Source organism: Perissodus microlepis, chromosome 16 (assembly GCF_051167445.1).
Source record: "Perissodus microlepis isolate ML-2025 ecotype Zambia chromosome 16, ASM5116744v1, whole genome shotgun sequence".
Classification (NCBI taxonomy): Eukaryota; Metazoa; Chordata; class Actinopteri; order Cichliformes; family Cichlidae; genus Perissodus; species Perissodus microlepis.
Genome location: NC_140476.1, coordinates 9590847 through 9611589, shown reverse-complemented (window position 1 = coordinate 9611589; position 20743 = coordinate 9590847). Strand labels below are relative to the sequence as shown.

General features: G+C 40.2%; 1 protein-coding gene across 1 annotated transcript; it reads right to left on the bottom strand.

Moving 5' to 3' along the window:
* Positions 1-138: 138 nt before the first annotated feature.
* Positions 139-19252, bottom strand: nxph2a (neurexophilin 2a). The gene is made up of 3 exons (XM_084907864.1): positions 17982-19252; positions 17685-17834; positions 139-3004 (listed from the first exon to the last, which is right to left on the bottom strand). Exons 2-3 carry the CDS (start codon positions 17727-17729, stop codon positions 2258-2260), a joined length of 792 nt encoding a protein of 263 aa, XP_084763990.1. The 5' UTR covers positions 17730-17834; positions 17982-19252; the 3' UTR covers positions 139-2257.
* Positions 19253-20743: the final 1491 nt, after the last annotated feature.

Here is a 20743-nt window from a genome sequence, read left to right as displayed (position 1 = left end):
GTGGACACAGATTTATTGCCCATTAAAAAGCTACCCTGAAATGTACCTCTTAAAATTGTGTGTTTATCCTGTTGAGAAGTCCTTTCAGGAATGAAACGAGACAACTACGAGCACCAACAGACTAGACCTGACTCGGTGTGACAGCATGCTTTGAGCCAAGTTCAAATAAGGTTTAATGCCATAAAAACCTAAATTGATCTTTACAGTTACATTTTAACAAAATCTGAAATCAAATATTCCAAAATGAAAAGTGTAATTACACTATACACAGAAGAGCTTTTACTCCTATTTTACAAGGGAAACTATTGAAACAATTTTGAGCAAGCAGAAATCAAACTGGGTACAATCTGCAGTTACAAAAAATGAAATCAAAGCAATCTAACCATCAGCTGAAATATGACATTTATCTACATGATATTTCTTAACAAACACCAAAAAATAAGGTACAGTATACTTGATAGAGTTCTCTGGAAAAATTAGGATAATCTGACATCATTTACTTTGAAACCATAATCAATAAACACGTTTAGTTTTACACATTAACACACAGCATTTGCACAAAGGAGCAGAACCAAAACATCAACATAGATCAACTCCGAGTTAAGTTCCTTATCGTACACCTCACCTCATGTATAAGGTGATGGAATCATTTACAGCTGAAGTGGAAAGACGTGAGATACATCCAATAAAATGACGCTAACAGAAACGTATTCTTTGTCTTTAGTGGCACATGCCCTAACCTAAAAACCCTGGGTATCTCCAGATAACAAAACTCATGCCGTTTAATATGCGAATGGTTTTTAACAAAAGCTTAAAAAAACTTTGAGTGATTTCTGAGTCGAACACATTACACCATGTACTACAAGACTGAATGTTATCCACTTTTACACAAAGTCAGCCAACTTAAGCCTGCTGTACTATTGGGAAATGTCTTATATTTCAAATTTAGTCCCTCTTCTCATTAAAATTGCAGATGGATTTTGTACTTTTGCCTTTACCCCCACCTTTTTGTTTCTCCACTCTTGGTAAATGAAATTTCCCAGGCTAATTAAAGCCTATTAAAGACAGGTAATGTCAGGGCTGGTGGCAGAACCATGACAAAGTGCTGATAATTGTCTGCCAGACTCACTAAATCCACCTGTCCTGCAATTATTGCTTCCCCCTCCCCACCTCTCCTGACACATTAATCCACTGTGGGGCTCACTAGGCAGGCTGATGCCTCAAAGTGCATCCTGCAAACACAGATGTTGGATCTCAGACTAGTTTAGCATACACATGCCTTATGATAATTGTAGCAGAAAACCAACACATTTTAAGGCGCAAACAAGGCTGCAGCCATGTTAAGCTAGGATATGTGCCTACATACAGTTTGTTAGTAATGTATGATCATGCTCTCAAGTTTCTTATGCATTAGATTAGTTGGATGGACTTATTTTGTCATGAGCACTTTAGGAATTGGTTTGAATCAGTCAAGTCACTTGCTTTTAGTCCCCACAAAAGAACGATAACAGATCAGTTTTAAGACCATATTAATTATTCATTCCTTAATGAAATAATTCCATTGATCAAAATAATTTGAAATAATAGAGACTGTCCTGTCTGTGTTCTGTTAACAGGTATAAATGGATGTTAGCGCCACTTCAAAGGCAATAATCATTTTGACTAATCATTCTTAATGCAGTGATCTTCCAAATGGGATTTATTTTTTTCATTTTATGCCCTGTTGAATAGCTTTATTAATGTTTAGGTATTGTAATTGTTAACATTATTTAAAGTCCCGTCATATTTTGTCACATTACTATTTAAACAAGGTTCGAAAATTGTTTGAAAATGTTGGCATGAGTGCAGCTCTTCCAGAAGCCAGCTACACGCTTCCAACTCAGCAGGGCTCCATGCCTATAGTCTAGCCTTGAAGGAAACATCTGGACAACATACTAATTATACCCGTGGTTTACAGAGAACATGTGCTGTTGTGATGTGGCGGATTCTTCCAGGGTTGGTAACTACCTTTTGAATCCCAAGCCAACCCCTAAAGCCAAGTCCCTGTACACCTAACTATCTGAAGTGTTAAACTTGTGTATTTGTGTAGTATATACAAAAGTTTCACCAAATCCCTCCAGTGGGCATCCCTTCATAAGTCGCACTTCCTGCAACATGTCTCAGGTATTTAGGTATTTTGGGATAAGGAGTTTAGAGCTTGACATTTACATTATTTGAAGATAAAACAAAAGGCTGATGCAGACTAACAACTACTAGGTCACCCTGTTGAGGAGTAAGGTGTGTCACTGTGGTAGTTGTAGTCAGGGCATACCTTCTGGACCAGTTTATAGTCTACACTGTAAAAGGCTATATAGATGCATATGACTTTGAAGGGTTTTGAGCATAACCATGACACATGGCTCTGCGTCTGCTCCTGATAGCACACCTTGGATGGATCAAAGCTGCACAAGGCAGTCTTCTTGTTGCGATCCGTCTTCTCATATTCAATGCGACAGTTGAAAGATTTGGTGTCTTTGGTCTCCAGTGTGGACTGCTGGGCGATCTCAAACTCCACCACCTTGGAAGGTGGCACCAGGCTCACCGACACATTCCCCAGACCTGTGGAGTTGTGGCGGAAGTAAACACTAAAGGTGCCGTTCCCATGGTCCACAATCTTTCCTGTGATCAGCAAGTTGAGTTTGACAGTCTTGATGTTGGAGTGGAAGTCTCCCCAACCAAACATCTTTTTGAATTTGCCAGTCTTGACGATGGGTCTGCGCTTAGTTCTGGCCTGTGCGCCCTGAACATCTGTCTGGTTAGATAACCAGTCCCAAAAGTCCTCCATGCTGTGTAAATATGTCATTTCCCTTATGTTACTCTTGAACTCGGGGGAGCCCCTGGCAAACAAACGCAGGGGGTTGAGGATCCGTGGACTGGCCCCGGTGGGAGATATCTTCTGTTCATTATTGCTGTCCCTCCACTCGATGAGTTCTGTGACTCCTCCATGCACTTTCCTGCACGAGACCTTGATTGGAAACAGAACAGAGGTAGATAGAAAAAACAATTAACCGACGTGAAAACCTTTGTGAAATGCAATTTCATTCATTCAAATTCATTGCTTGTTAACGTGACATGTATAAGAAAGTTTTGACAAAACTCTGTGCAGTCATGTGAAAAGGGTAGATAGCAGCCAAGTGCTGCTAATAATAACTGATCGTTAGCAAGTGTGATCACCTCTATAAATACATTTTAGCAGTTTGCCGGTCTGGAGCATTCAGGTGTATCGTAACACAATGCCACGATCTTCCCAGGAGTGCCAAATTCACCCCAAGGCCATCAAAACAGCCACAGCACCAGCTAAAGGTTGGCCCAACTAGGTCGCGCAATGATCCCAAGCATGCCAACAAATCTACAATCTGCAATTGTTTATGTTCACTTCTTAAGAGAACTGCATAAATGAATGCTCACAAAGCTCAATGAACTGAAGCAACACTGTAAATAAGAGTGGACCCACAATGCTGGGAGAGACTGATAAAGTTACACAGAAAACAATTACTTCAAGTTATTGTCCCTAAAGATGCTCATGAATCAAGGGGTGTACTTAGTTTTTCTGATATGTTCTTTTTCATATGGCAGTAGTGTTTTTATAGACTTTCATTTAAAAGTGGCAGCCTCAAAGCAAGAAAGTTCTGGGTTTTAACCTCCTGTTCAGCTCAGGGACTTTCTTTGTGGAACTTGACTGTTCTCCTTGTGCTTGCATAGGTTTTTTTCTGTGTGCTCTGGTTTCCTCCAAAAGATATGCGTGCTAGGTTAATTTGTGATTCTAAATTGGCCATAGGTGGGAATTTGACTGAGAATGGTTGTGTGTCTTTTGGTCTTAGCCTTGTGATGGACTGATAGCCTGTCCAAGGTGTTCTACCTGTCACTCACTGTCAGCTAAGAGGCTTCCTCTACTACCCTAGTTGGTTAAGGGTGTAAGAAAATGGATTGATGGGTGTTCTTTAAAAACTTTCTATTTGGTAATTCTACATAGATGAATTCACATTCATTATACTTTGCTACTCTGCTTTGCATTTGTCTGTTTCACTGACATGTAGCAGAGCAGAGGAAGAGAAAGGTACATAGACAAATAATGAAAAAAAAAAAAAAAGAAAAGCAGCAAAGCTGGAGCTGCAGAGAGCTAAAATGATAGTGTGCATATAGACAACATGAGCCTATGAATAACTAATGTGGTTAATGTTAGATAAACCTTACGCACGATTGCCAGTTCTGAAGAGCAACTTCCACCTCACAAGTTAACAGTAAAAGGTTCTTGGGTTTGGTATGTATGAAGTTTAAATCTGTGTTTTTGAGAATTGCCATTGGTATAAAGCAGATGGTAAAAACATTTACCCATAGAGTAAATATAAATAAATAATATTCACAAGGCGTCACCACAGAAGGTAGCTCCACATGTTTCATTTGGCAGATTTTTACACCTCCAAAAGGTTTGGGGCTCTTCCTGGAATCGGTTGCCAGCTAAAACTACTACTCTAGGGGCAGTATGGACAATTTTCACATTCATCTTCTAGCATATCCTAAAATCCTTTGTTATAGATATTTATGAAATGATTCATTATGGGTTCATTAATAAAGAAAAGGGAAACAAACAGACATGAAATAAAGATTAAATACAGAAAATTCAACAGCAGCATCTCGTACTATTGTAAACTCAGTAATAGGATACTGAAGATTATTACAGGTCTGTGCAAGAAGCTAAATAGCATTCACTGGGCATCACTTAACAACAACCAAATAAATAAATAAATAGAAAATAATCATTAATATAAATATAACATTAAAAAGTGCATGCACATGCAAATAAATAGCATGTAATACACTACTGCTAGATAGCAGGGGCACCACAGAAGGGAGGAAACAAGAAGTTTGTATTAAACTGAACACATGATGCACTGATGAACTCAAGCGGATTCTGATATTTAGAGTGCACAGATATTCCCATGGACTTCAGGGAAAGGTGAATCTAAACTTTAGCTCGCATCCACCTATAAACACTCTTCCACGGTAGTGTCATGAAGTACGTACGTATAAAGTATATATGTATATAAAGTATAGTGCTAAGTGCTAATCCAGACGCAGCAATGAACCGTGATCCCTCCTTGTACCTCAAAGCCGTTTAGCTTTAGGAACGATTCCTGGTCCACTTCAGATAAAGCTTTAATAATTCACAGCAATAAGCTTAGCTAGTTTTATTAGTAATTAGTAGTGCTGGGTTTTCCCCGGGCCCAGTTATAGGGATCACTGAGAGAAGCAGATGTTGAAAGTACAGAGCAGCGGCTGCTTGAATTCTCACAGAGATGCTGCATACTATTTCCAGACTAATTATATTTTTGCTGTAAGCTGAACGGAGGCATATGTGTATAAAGCTAACAAACTAGGTCTGTCTAGCACAATTTGTTTTGTCACGTATACCCAAACCTTTCCATCTGAAATGTAACAGGGCTACATTCACCTTAAGCTGTGCTGCTGTGTCTTATAATTACAGCTTTGCTTTACTGTGCTGCTTATGTCCGAGACTGCGGTAACACTTTAATGCCTAAAGCGGAAGGTAATGGCTCGCCTATCTGGATATGTAATGTGAAATCAATGGGTCTCCCACGGACAGTGAGCCCGGCCCATTTATCACCTCTCACAATGCTTAATTAAGACAGTTGCTCCCTGTAAACATGGATGAATGAGGCAACACTGTAATAATGCCCCTATGTGTAGTTCATCACATCCAAAGTCATTTAATCAACCAATTCCAGTGGCGTTATTCCCCACTGATACAGCCACTTAGTAATACCTTATGTGAGCTCAGCTGTTAATTTGATTTGACTCTTATAACATCACAACAGCAGATGATGCTAAGCATAAAATCTGCAGGCTCTCAATAGGAACATTTTTCCTCTGCTGTGAACAAGGAAGATATGGCACTTGTCTTCAGACCAGCTCAAACTGTTATATCTTTAACATGTTGGGTGTCATGCTGCGCGGCTTCAGAGGTGAAACCAAATTGTCTTTCTGCGTAAATCTCAGGTGTGCTTTGTATAGGATGATTATAATGGAAAAGAGAGAGGAGTTTAAGTATGATGAGCAACTGGGGAAATTGCTGTGACAACAAGGGGATCAGCAGAGGGATATCTAATACTTAAATGCCCCAAGAGAGATGAAGCACTAGGAACTTGAAAGCTGGCACTGACACATAGGCTTTGGTTTCTTTCTCTCTCGCTGCCTCCCTGCACAACCATAGCACCAACACACACTCGAGCACACCTTGTTCATTTAGGCAGCAGCGATGTCTCTTAAAACCGACTAAAGGATTCTGAGGTTTTGTACAAAAAAAAGGGGGAAAAAAGGCAAGGTCTGATGAAGGAGAATCTACAAAAGCTTAATTAAGATTTCTTAATCGGTGCTGCCGTGCTAGAGGCGTTTCAGGGCAACTTGAAACAAGACATTATTATGATAATAACTGTAGACTTATAGAGCTGAAAACACCAGACCTCATTTCAACAGCACAAGGCGCAGTGACTCGTGGCAAACATTACGGATATCTGCTAGTGTGGTTTAGCTTCTTCCTTTTCCTGCATGTCCTACATTAAAACACAAAGACATGCGTGAACCTCAGACACCCCGGCACAGATATCGCGCTTTTACACCACAACAGTCAGTGTTCTATCTGCCCTATAAAGGACTATGTTTAGTGATACAGCAGTAAACATAAAGGCCTATGCACCAAACAGTTTCCTGGTAATTTTAATGTACATCCACCAAGATGAGCAAAAACAGTAAGGTCTCACACAAGGTGCTAATAGCTGATATTTCCAGTTCACTATCAAATGTCATGCATAAAACACACAATTCCTCTCTGAAAGAGAACCTTAATCACTCTCATTAGCTAAGCTAAGCCTTCTTTTTTAATAGACACTCCATCTTTAACGTTATAGTGACTAGAATTCTAAATTTAAATAAATAAAACACATTTGGACTGGTAAAAATGTATATGTATATACATATATAATGTCAGGAGAAAAATGTTTATGCTTGTATATGTTTGCATTCAAAACAGCATTTTTTTAGGAAATTATGGGGCCATATATAGTTTACAACCCACAATTAAATTTAAACAGAAAAAGACTGTTTAAGTAATGCATTCTTATACATAAAAAAGAATCAGCTACTTAGAGATCTATCAGTATTATCTACTTTATTCTATTTTGTTTTGAAAATGCTTAAATATCTCCAAAGAATACAGAAAAATACATTTTTAACTGAAAAACATTGCACATCCTGACTAAACATTTTTTTATAACCGACTTTTAAGGACTCATATTTTTGTCACAGGCTTACGTTAAACTGTTAATATTGGCTGACAAGTGGCGATCACATTTTTCATATGTGCGCATTAATTTCCTGCATAAATGAACGGAAAAAAGGTTTTCAAAAATTAATCTTCAACCACATCCTCAAAGTACACACCCTAGTCTAGCTGTTGAAGACAGAGTGGAAAATACACATTTGTGCCTAAGTCAGAGTTGGGTGAATAGTCTATGAACCTCCAGCTTTTACGCTGCTTTGCATGCAGGACTACCTGTTTTTACTGTGTGTAAAAGTGCATTGTTATTATTACAGACATGAACATCTGTGGCTTTTATTTTTCACCTGTCATTTCTACACCTCGGGGGCCTTTTCTTACAGAACCATGCATAAATAGGCAATTCAATCTAATGTTGTGGCAATCAGTACAATCAAGAGCTTTTCATGAAACTTACATCCTGACAGTAGCTTGAGCAGCAGCGAACCACACAGCGAGTCAGGATGAATCAGCCTCGACATTCATCTGTAACGAGCATTATGGAGCTGGCTGCCTGCTTGTCCCGTGGGTAGACATATCTTTTAGAGGCTTGACATAAAGGTAATTGCCATAGTGACCAGAACTAGCCTCTAGAAAGTTATTAAGAAACCAGTGACATCTGGCTTCTGGATCATCTAAAGAGATGCCGTTAAAATGCATTTGGAGAGAGAAGCTGGTGGCAGTGTGTTTGGTTGTGATGGGTTCTGGTCCACGGGCAGGTCTACAGCTTTTGTACTTTGATGGTGACCAAATCTTTCACAGCCTTTCACAACTGACAATGTGGCCAACTCATGATCTGAAGTCTGCTTTTCTGTTTCTGTTTTGGTTTTTAAATCACATTTTTGCTCAGGAAATGAAGTTGATACAGAGGCAAGCTAAACTAATCTGTTTCTGGGTTTTCCATAGCTGATTTTTTTTCCCAGTGCATAAGGCTGAGATATGCGTCTGGGGAAAATTGGTTTCAGGCATCTTTCTCACAATAAACAAAATGGGCAATTAACCTGCTCATCAGTGCAAACCGAGCACTTCCAATGATGCACTCGACTGTTCTTCATGGATTTATCTGTGCAAATTGACCTCACTTTGGTGGTGAAATTCATTTCTCTGCTAATTTTCTGTGTCTGAAGCTTCATTAACTTGATGCGCTTCTACATAGTAAAAATCTGGACACCCCCTCAAAAATTGCACCGCCTTCGCCACTGCCTTTCGTAATACTTACCCAGCTCTATTGCGATGAAACACCTGTCATATTAGGAGCTGCTCAGCCAGTGCTGCTAGCATTAGACCTGGATGGACTGCAGACTCTTGCTTTCAAACATTCAACATGACAAGTAGCATCTTTCAGATTAAAACTATTCTCAGACTGCAATCGCCTGCGCAAAGTCCTTCCTTAGCCATCTTCCTCCTGATGTTACAGGGAATATCATTTGTAATGATTTACACCCAGAGCCGGTTCCGTGAGAGGAGGCCCTGGAGGCGCTAAAGCAGCCCACAGAGAGAGTCTACATTCTGCTGAAGAATAGATTGGTGCTCAGATCGCTGGGACAGCCTCACGCTCCAAACCCATCACTTTTAATCAGAGGCCGTCCGGGGAATCACATGGCAGGTGCTTCAGCACTGTGGTGGATCGTAACAGCAAATCGACACACCGGGGGCAGCTTACCAATCACAGGAGGCTACAGTTAGTGAGTGAGTGTGCATGTAGCATATCTGCTACCCCCCAGTATAATCCTTTAGGCCATTACCACCTGACCTCTGTGAAAATGAGACAGACTACAGCCTCTAGTGTCATGACATTCCTGCAAAAGATGTTATAGATCTCAATTTTAATTCATCTTCAGCGTACACAGCTCACATTATTTGTGGTGAAAATATATTGGTACACTTGGTGCCGAGTAGAAATTCAGTGCAATTCTTTAGTGGTTACATTTCTGTGTAGTATATGATTTTCATACTGACTGTAAAGACACTCCTTTAACCACTGCCGTGTATTTACAGAAGGCCAGTCTGTGGCTGTCTACACATTCTGTACAAGTGTTGACGATGAGGAGAGGGCAGGAAGACAAGCTCAAAAAGACGTGATGCTGATGTTTTCATTTCTATAATCCCAGCTGTATCGCTAGCTCTGTATCTACACACTCATCGCTTCTCCTTCTTACTGTTGACAGATTTGCCCGAAACATAGAGGATCATCGCATCGCTATCATAATATGTAACAAGTCCGCTGGCGCTATCAGGATATTCGGTGGATGGGCGAAGAGGCATATCTATGAGTAAAATAAAATCCAACTTTGGTGCTTGAGCACAGAGATAATAATAACTATGAATATTGGATTTCTTGCTTCGCATGAAATATGTATTGAAACCTTGTTGATTTAATTGCAAGAAAAAAATCCGATGTGTGTGACTTTGCAGATTGTTATGGTGCGTTTCTCCATGTTGGCTTGGAGCAAAGAGAAAAGGTAAACGCAGGCACCCAGCCACATAGTTGTTAGTTTTAGGTTGGATCTTTTCTAGCCGTGCAATATTTAATGGAGTGTAACTAAAGCCTAAAATTTGAGAGGCATGTGAAAAGAGAAGAATTGTTACAAATTGAGAGCTTTGTGTGCAAAAAGCAGCAGAAAGAAACATAATATATCTGATTGCTTTTCCCAAAAGTTGGATGCATATTTTCATCTATTAAAAATATTACACTTAGTTTTCAGGCTCGCCCCTCTGCCCACCTTTTTTAGGAAGTTAGGAAGAATTGCAGCTGTTGCTTAGACCTTCTGTTGTGTGTTACATCACTGAATATTAACTACTTGAAGCCATTTTTCAGAAATTATCTATGAAGACAGCAGAGGATGAGGGTTAATGTCTTAGAGCCGGCATCAGCGAGCATTCATCTCAGTGAGAGACACTCTTATTTCCACTACTTGCAATGCTGTTGATCTAAAGCTGCCCTTGACCCTAAACCTCTTTTGATGAAAAAAAGAAAGGGTAATATGTCTCAAAAGAGAGCAACTCCAACACCTGCCCACATTCATCTTCAAAAAAAATTCCAAGTATGCCGAATTTAAAGCAGTAGAGTTTGTCTCCAGTCAAGTCCTATTTTGCTTTCACACAAATACAGTGCAACAAATCTGGCCTTGTTGAGTTATTATAGCATCTATAGCATATTGAACCCAAATTTATTATTTGTGCCTGTTTGCATGCACACGTTGTGGCAAAACATTATCTGACAGCTCATGATGTCACTCGGGGCTGCTTGCAACCTATGATTAGCATAAATTATAGCACGTAATATAACCCTCCTTTGGCTAGCATAAATCATACGATGTGAGCCATTAGTCATGTTAATAGTGTCAGCGTTGTTCTTGTCTGGCTCGATCACACAATCCTCTCTTTTTCCTCTGCATCTGAAATGACAATGACCGAAACGTCGCCTCGCCTCAACTCTTTTGGACATTTACTATTGCCACCTATTGCCCTGCAGGAGACAATGTACCAGGCAGTCCAAATAATACACAATTGCTTCTCCCGCCGTGTCGTTGTGGAAACATGCTTCAGCGACTCCTGTTAAACTGAACAAATTACTGAAAATTACACCACCGTTAGCTCGGACCTGTTATACTTTGATTGCGATGAGAGGCAGAGCCTGTCCTGTTAGAGCCTGCCATGCCAAGAGATGCATTATGTCTGCTCACTTGTCTGACCTTTTGCTTGCAGCCACTGTAAAGCCGTATTTAAGGCTATGAATTATCTGTTATCTGTCAATGCATTTGACAAGAGAAATCACAAAATTTCTGTTCAATATAATGCAGGGCGTGTCATTCATGTGGGGGAAAAAAGGTAATCTTGCTATGAAGTGTATTTCATGTGTAAGTCAGTTTCAGTAAGAGTTCATTTAACTTCCTACCAGATCCAATATATTTGTTTTCTTTGGGTAAAATTGTTTTTAAGACTTCTTTATTTAAAATTTTACATTTTTGGGAGGAGCCCGTGTGTGTGTGCATGTGTGTGTGTGTGTGTGCGTGCGTGTGGGGGTGGGGGCATCACAACCAAACACGCTGCCACAAAACTAATCTCAGTAATGAAATAGCATTCATAGAGGTCCTGTGGTGTTCAATATCTCTACTCAAGCCAGGAAAAAGTTAAAAAAATAACTTTTAAATAATTGCCTTTGTTTTCTTATTGTTCCATTGGTCACATCAAATGCTGGTCAGGAGGGCATTTATTAACTAAACTGGGCAATTTCATCTATAATCTGCATGATATTTTAGAATTCATAAATGCCATTTTATATACATATATTGGTTTTGCATCCTGAAAATTAATCTTCAAATTAACTTTAAACTGGATTGAGCAAAAAATGCTTTAAAATACTTAAAATATGACATTTAATTACCTTTTACAGGGGTTTGCAGCTGTAAAAATGTGGAAACCCAAATGATAAGTTTAGGATGAAATAGACGTTTACATGCAGTGACTTTAGCAGCATAATAACACATAAACTTTGACTCTGTAGTTCAAAAGACAATGAAAATCATCATCATCTTGCTATAAAATACTCAGTATCAATTAAAATGGATTCTGACAGTTTGTTAATTAACTGCATGAGACACGGGGGTGAAAATGGGATGTTAGTGAGCATGGCTCGGTGTGGAAACTTTGAATTCAGCGATGATGTCAGGTGTTTCCAAAGTGTTAACAAAGATCCCACCAAGAGAGAAGAGAGAGAGAGTGACGGGAGGCTCTGGGACGAGAGCCTCCAGGTAATCTGGATACTAGTGTTATCTCGCCACCTGCCACATATGACAGCTGCAAAGCCCTGAACACTTCACTTTTAGGCAGACGTTACCTTTCAACGCATCATCAGTTTCATAATCCCCTTACATGGTCAGAGCGCCAACTCCTGTGCTGGCTCCTGACACCTGCCACGCACCTCCGTATGCCTGATAGCTGATAGGGATTGAGTAGGATAATACCACAAAGCACATTGGACTCCGTGTAATTACCATTCTCTTGACTGGTTTTAACACCTTATACTTCGTACGACAATGGTAGATGTGCTTGTAAAACTGCGCAGCTTAAGGAGGCATGGCGTGTTGTTGTTAAATTAATACTTCAAAGTTCTACTTTTAGGGTTTTTTTCTGCTTTCATCTCGGGAAGACGCAATCTAAATGTTTCTCTCTCTGAGCTCCTTTTCTGTGAGCATGCGACAACCCCAGTTTTACATTTTCTCCTCTTCAAATCCGCGCCGTGAATGATAGGAGTGTTTTATTCCAAAATGTTTTTGCTTGATTTGCTCAAAAGCACGTCCGCTAAATTTGACAGAGCAAAGTGTTTCTGTTCTCCGAGCAGATTGCGCCGTGGCTGATTTCACAGAAACAGGGCTCTTTGAAGAAGAAACAAGAGTTGGAAAGACGTTGCTTCCTTTTTCCTCTGAGTAGCTGTGAAGACAGGTACTTCACAAGAAATATACAAAGACAGAGGGGAACTGACAGTGCTTTGTTATGGCTGAAAATGACATGCTGAAAAAGAAAAGGGGGCTCAAAGCTTGGAGGCAGAGGAGGAAATGCAAAACTGAGAATAATCAGAAGGGAGATTTATTGTACTTATTCTATAGCTGTCACACTTTTCCTTTAACAGAAAGGCAATACAGTTTTAATTAAAGAGGTCAATCATTTCTCAGAGCTTTGACATGAAATGTGATTGCCTTCTCCAAGAACCACACAGACGGTAATTAACAACTTCTTATGTCAGAGTTTTCAGGAAATTTGAAATTATTTAAAGAAGAAACATCGCCTGTTAAGTCACGGTTTTGTGTGATTGCAGTGTGGTAGCTGGTAGACGTAGTGTTAATGTAAATATTTGACTAATTAAAAGAAAAAGTGGCACCGTGGCATCATACTCCATCCCCTCTCTGGATGCAGGCAAAAATTCTTCTCTCCATAAATTGATTGCGACATTTAGTTTTGTTGCAGCACGGCAGTAAAAAGCAATACAGACAACAGTCTTCAAAACACTGGCGCTGTGCATCAGTGAGTGCTGGATGCTTCTGACACTGCAGAGAGGTAATGACAATGCTATAAGGTAGCAGAGCCTCTAGATCTAACACCGCCTCGGGCTGCACATCGCCCATAAAAATTCATAGCTGTGGACCAAGATCAGGAAACTCAACATCATATTAAACATAATGTTTCCTGCACCACTAGAGAGGCTCTGCACTTCATCCTAAACAGTTCACATTCCACGAGCAGCTAGCGGGAAAATAGCCGTGCCGCTTATAATTGTTTGACTAAAGTCTTTAATGGGCCATACCGTGGCGTGATTAGGCTTATTGTCAAAGCAAAGGGCAATTGTGTCATAGCTATCAATCATTTGGAGCTTCTTTCTCTTCATTTCAAGACCTTTATCATGGATTTATTGCCAGTACAAACACAATTATGACTGATGATTGGGAAAGGAGCAGGCTGCGGGGCTCAATACAGTCAGAAGAACCTGTAGTGGCTGCGAGCTACATTTGAGGGATTTCACTCGGAGAAGCGACAAGCTTTTCTTCAGAGGTCTGAGACAACATACAAGTTGAGGACTGAAAATGCCACGGACAGTATTGTTTATGAGGGATTATCTAGTCAGGCCTCCTGGCTAGAAAGATTGTGACCCCAATATGAGCACAGATACAGATCAGCTCCATGTAAGCTCCAAAATGATTCCTGGAAGGCAGCGCATGCATACAAGGCCCCTTCACTCTGTCAATCCAATGTTTAATCACTTCCACAGAAATTTCTACTGGTCTGCCAGACGTGTTCTCTCATATTTTTTTTCTCTCTCCACCCAATTTCTCTGGTGGGGTTTTGAAGACTTAAGTTCCACTCTTTTTTTTCTCCCTTTCTTACAAGGCAAATCCTGGGAGAGGTTGATGTGAAGACCAGGCAGAGCAGGGATGTGAAGAATATAAACACTTTTTTTTTTTTTATTGTCCAGAGGGAAAGGGAGGTGCAGGGGGTTGGGCGGTGGGGTCTGTAAAAGAGACGAGGACCTTATCACAGCCCAGCAGCTCTGTAATTCGCCGCCATGATAAAGTGGCAGCGCGGAAAACCTTACAAGGCTGGCACAATCCAAAGACGGATTAGGTTTTTCTGACATAAGCTTCCTGAAAAACTAATCAATCAGCCCATGCAGTATTATCAGAAGCGTGAGATTAAAGAGCTGCTCCTAATCCCCCCACTGTACATTTTATTACACTTCCCAGTGTTAGTTGCCTTTAAATATACAATAAATAAATAATAAAACCAAACCTAATTGAGCATGGGGAAGGGGAAAAGGGTTAAAGAGCCCTTAGAGATGGATTTTATGTAGAATTTGTGTTTTGTTATGAAGACAGGGATAAAACTGTTGTCCTTGCCAGAACCCTTTCTGCCTTTGAATAGAGCATCACTGTCTCACTCTACCACTGCAGAGAGGGGAGGGGGGGGGAAGAGAGAGACACAAAATCCTCTGGCAGAATTTTACAGCAATATTTGTGTCTAAAATTGAATCACATCAAATTTATATCTGATTGTTTGTAACAAAGACTTTTTTAAATATTCGCATATTTAGTAATAAGTAAACACGTGTTTTTAAATAAATTATTAACTGTAGAAAATTAACGCTAAATCCTTTGGGAAATGACTCGTAATCCCTTAAATCACTGCACATCAAAGTTGCAGGGATGAACTCCAAGCCTGGCGTGATCTGGAGTACAAGACGCATTCAGCTTACTAGTAACCAGCTAAGCTTCGTCTCGCTAGTGCGTCACACCCATCTTTTAAGACGTTCTTGTCTTCCGCGCTCAGTTCAACCCTGGGTGGTGTTTTCGGTAACGGAAAAGGCAGCAATACATCTAACGCTGCGACTGATCCTCTTGGCATGGGCCATATAGATGCTGTGTTGTGACATAATATTACCAGAGGAGCTCTCACCCTGGCAAAAAGACATAAAGGCGTAATAGACTTTGTCAACGTCTCCTAACACTTAATCCCAAGCAGAGTTGAAAACCCCATTTTCCCTGCGTGCAGTCTCTGGTATAGACGTAGGGCAGGACGGGCTGAGATGGCAGAGAGCACGGCTCTCAAATATGTTTCATCTTCATCTACATTGTTCTGCTGTCATTGCACAGAGGATAACTGCAGCAGATGTCAGGGGGAAGAATGGATTCTCCCAGGATGGCTTTGACCCTCTTATTTGTCCCTGGGGCATGGCACAGATGCTGGGTCCAGGGTTACATTTTCACCGCTTGATTCATGTTCTAAGCGCTTTTTAATTGAATGTGCATGTGACGAGCGATGGGAAGAAAAGTGCGATTTTATCTGGGGGTCTTTGAGGATTTGGACCACTTTTTCAAACTCTGGATTTTTACTTAAAACAAGAAGCTTAAAAATTTCATATCAAGGGGTTTAAGTGTCCTGCGTGCAATCCTCTATCACGGAATGCTTCTCGGGTTCAAAATCTGGCCTTGCGCTGATGGGCGTTATCCTTGTGCATCTTTTCAGTGGTTCATACACTAACAAAAAAGAAATCTTATTCATACTTCATGATGTATTGCAGCACTTATTCCATTCCTTTACTGAGGGTCAGATATTTGGGATTTTTTTGAACCTAAGAAGGTAGGGTAATATTGATAACGGCCACTACATCCCCAGTCAGACATTGGTGAATCTGTTGGGAGGGAAGCTACTGAGGCATACAAAGAGAGCCTCTCCAGGGAGGCAGTCTGTCTCTCTCTGGAGGCACAGCTCCCAGAAGGCACAGGGCTGATTACAACCGCAGCCAAAGCAGACAGCACTTTGCTGCTGCAGCTGCACAGTTGAAGGCTATCTTTAAAGAGGTCCTCTTTGAGGATGGCACAGATGTGAAGAACTTCTTCGATCCCATGGCATTTTCGGTGCAAGTTTGATCATGGCAAGAATCCATAAAGCAAGGACGAAAACGCTAATACCCTCGCTGTATTCAACTATCTATAGGGGACAACATCACGATATGATGGGGGTGGGGAAAGGGCAGGAAAGGCCTTTATACTCCCCAAAAGCTCATGAACTTTCTTCCGAGTGCTTGCTGCATTAAAACCTGAACTAGACTACAGAAAGATTACATCTAGAAGCTTAACACAATCATTCTCTGATAAATACTAAATAATTTTCTTTGGATTAACAGGGACATCACCGTTATCATCAAGCTTTTAAAATCCCTGGGTTTTTCAATTCTATTGTTCTCAGTTGTCTTGAAAGGGGAAAAAGTAATAATAAAAAAAGAACTCTGGCCACAATTTGAGAGCAAAGACACTTAAAACAGGTTAGGGGTTCAACACAGACGTCTAATGATTCCAGTGATCACCAAAGGTGCACCTGAAGGGATGAAGAGGCAGGTTGTATTTTCAGATGAGCTGTGATTGAGAGAAGCAACACACCCAAGGACATAATACTGAATATAAACACTGAAAGAAAAGAATATTTAAACTTTGCAAACCAGCACAAAAATTAATAGCATATTTTATAAAATATCTTCAGTAGATTTTTTTTTACCTCGGTAATTCTGTCTCTATTTAGAATATTACCTAATTGTTAATTCTAACCTATTACCTTTTGCAATACTCTGCTTGTAATGTAAAATTTCCATAGCTGAGAAAGCTGATGGTCTTACAAAAAGCCACAATATCAAATAGAAATAATAAACTCAGATGCTTTTATGGTAATTAACTGCATATTGTAGAATACATGATGCGCATTAAAGCAAAGCTGGAGTCTTTCCAGGATTACTAAATGCATTATGTTTGCATTATGTTATTCATTGTGTTTGTTTTTACCATATTTTTCAGTGGCTACAGAAAAGAAAGAAATGATGCCATTTCTAAGGGTATTAAATTATTTACTATTTTATGGATTTAAAAAAGAAAACACATGAAAAGTATTTCACTGAATAGTGTGTGAGCCCTGATAACATAAAACAATTAAGCTTATCCCTGTAAGACTGAATGAGGAGTTCTGCTCGGCAAATGAATTTGCTCCTGATGACTGTGCCAAATAAAATTTCATGCCAGGAAATTATTCAGTTTGGCACAATGTGGAGATAGACAAGTCTTGCACAGCTGCGTGATAAGGATCCACATAAAAGACAGGCCAACAAAACAAATATAAGCAAAAGAAGTTTAAACCATAACCTAGAGTGAAGAAATAATTATCTCGTAAGAGTCCTACAGCATAATAAAAATGCTTCATCTCTACTTTTTCTCAGTCGGAGACATGCTTCTGCATAATTAGCCTCTTTTCATTCACTCATCTCACTCCTCACCTGGTGCAGGAGGAAAAACAACAAGAATGTTTGCAGAGGACTCATCTTCAACGACTTGTCGACTTATTCAAGATGAGCGGGGATTAAATCCTCTCTGGAAGATTTGGAGAGGTGAAGACGCTCATGGCACTGAAACATCGCTATGATCACCTGCAAGAAAGAGAGAGGGGGAGAGAGAGAGAGAAAAGTGGAAATATTTACGTCATAAAATCATTTAAAACGTCTCTTTTTAATTTGGAAAGACATCAAAGATGGGGGCAGTGAATTATTCAAGAAATATACTAAACTTTTCCTTACCGTTTCGTAAAGGCAATACCTCACTTATTTCGGTAAGGCGGCTGGGATCATCCTCTCTCAGTCCACGTTCAGCAAAGAGACCTAAAATCCTCTCAAAACGTCTCTCAGGATGTCGAGGTACTTTCCCCCGAGCAGCTGGGACTCTTTGGCTCGTCTATAGTAGTGAAGCGCCTACATTAAGCAGTTCAGCTGTAACAACGCTCCTCTAAGTTTAGAATCCAGGCAAAGCGAAATAAACTGTGGACTATATTTTCCCTTACTCAATCCGGAGCAATGTTGGTCTTAAGTTGTCAGTATGCGCAGTAAAACACAGCCAAGCGTGCCCGTATCCCAGTGCCAGGACTGCAGTCAGACAGACAATAGTCAGCTCGCTGTCTTCGCTTTTAGGCTCTGCTTGATTTCAGTGCGCAAAATCCTCTTCTGCGCGTCTGGAGACTCCAAGGTCGGCGCGCATCCGTTCAGAGACTCAGACCTAAAGATGTACCTTAGAAGTCTTACTCTCTCCATCTAAGAGACAAGTAAAAGCTTGATGTCACCGTTGTCCGGTTTTGTTCATCATAGCGCGCACGTGTTTAACCCCTTAACGTTTAGATGCTTAATCGCAGAGAACAGTTATGCCGTGATTTTCGTTGGAAGTTTTGTGTGATGACTCGAATGCGTACATGTCCAGTTATATAAGAGTGCATGCAAGCCGTGTTTAGCAGAATGTATAGAAAAGCCTTTAAAATCGTTGCATGTATTAAACCCATCTTGCAAACGCAAGATGTGTGGACATTCCTGTTTGCATCGTGCAGCTAAAAGCACAGCAACCAGAGACACTTATTCTTCTGGAAACTCAGCTGATGCTGCAATCCTGACCACAAAGTGCAGGCAACAAAAGGTCAACCGCTGTGCAAGTACAGAGGGGTGATAAATGAAAACGCACAACAAAAAGTTTCTTAGGCGTTGAGCCATCACATGATGCCAAAACATCTTTGGCACTGAATGTGCACATCTCCAAAAACTCCACTGGAGGGATGAAACAACCTTTTTCTAAAAGATGTTTTAAAGATGGCGGTGGAGTGGAAAGGAGCGTTAGGTGTGTTTCGATCGGTCGATTTTAAAGTCCACAGCTTACACATTGCAGATCATTTTCATATCAATCTAACCGCTTGTTGACCCTCATCTGGAAGAGACCACTCCCACCAGAGTAGAAATCTTTCATTGGAGAATAAAAAGGTAATCGCTCATGATAACTTTGTATTGATTAACAGTGATTTTCTGTAAAAGCACAAATGGAACCAGACCGCAGAGCAAAATCCTTCAACTGTTAAATAGAGCTGCGGAGTGTCCTCCTCACTGCTGGGGCCCCGTGGCTGTGCAAGCAGATTTTCTACAGTGACTAGTACTGGTGTAGCGGTTCTTTTGAATTTGGCGCCATCATGTGGTTAAAGCGAAAAATGTCGCTTTACAGAAAAGGCTGCAGCAGCAGAGTAGAGGTGAAATTAGTTTGTACTAAAAGCATCAGTTTGTATCTTTTCATTTCAACTAGCGAATATTTGAATTTATTTAAATTTCTATGTAAACATGAATGCGTGACTATTATTTTGGCAACAGAAGGTTTGTGCTTGAGAAGTTAAAGTCCAAATATGAAGGTGAAAGAATGAAACCCAGTAAGAGCAGATCAGCACAATATGTTGCTGAGTAAGCCATCAAGGCAGTATCAGATCAGTGTGATTGTATCACCTTATATTACTTTCTTTTCTATCCCACAAGCAGACTTTATGCATGCATACACACTCGCACCATGTTTTAGTCGTGCTATAGGCTAAATCTTATTTAGCCGTATACAAATGAGCTGGATTTTTGTCAAAAAAAATTCTTACATTAAAATGAAACATGTACTTCTAAATTGTACACTCAATACCTGGTGTCAGGTGTATTACAAATAATTAAATCATAGAGTTAAGTGACCTCTTCATATGACAACGCATCCTTTTACTGGCTCTCATTGAAGGGAGAAACCAAAGGAAAACAATTAAGAACAGTGACTGCACTGATTTAATATTGTTCCTATATCAAACTTTGCACATAGGAGCCACCAGCATTTGCTTTGAAATGTTTCAATACAGGCAATCCTCTCTTTTTCAGGAAAACAGTGTAAACAGTGCCCCCTCAATCTTTACTTCACATGTCCACAAATACTTTTAATGGTGTGCTGGCTGCGCACGTGCAGGTTTAACTGCCATGAGGTGGATCAAATGTCACTCTCCTGAACATTAAACTCATATCGGTTTTCCTGCTACCTTTCATAATACCTGGATTTCAGCCATCGGGACTCTAAAACTTCTAAAAGTTCCCTCATAAGAATTTGTAACTAATTAAGTCTTTCACTCAGTGGCAATGTTGCAACCACACTGTCTAATCAACAAGAGTCAATATGTTTGAGTCGATGTTAAAAAGTTATCAACAAAAGCTTATACTTTAAATTCTGAGGTTAGTAAGGGAATCATTTTGAACAGACACCTGTTTATATTAGTAGCATTCACCTGTTAAATGAACATTTCCATTTGATTCATGCTATTTAAAAGTAGAATGGGAGGCAGAGCTTTCAGCTTCCAGGCTCCTCTTCTGTGGAACCTGCTCCCAGTTTAGATTCAGGAGACAGACTCCCTCTCTAAGTTTGAGACCAGGCTTAAAACGCTCCTTTTTAAGTTCATAGTCAGGGCTGGTGACTCTAAATCCTCCCTTAGTTATGCTGCAATGGGTCTAGGCTGAGTGTT

Coding starts and splice junctions, on each gene's coding strand:
- nxph2a (XM_084907864.1), bottom strand. CDS start 17,729: ATGAGTCCTCTGCAAACATTCTTGTTGTTTTTCCTCCTGCACCAG. Junction 3,005..17,684: donor TGTTTTTCCTCCTGCACCAG/GTGAGGAGTGAG, acceptor TTTCCAATCAAG/GTCTCGTGCAGGAAAGTGCA.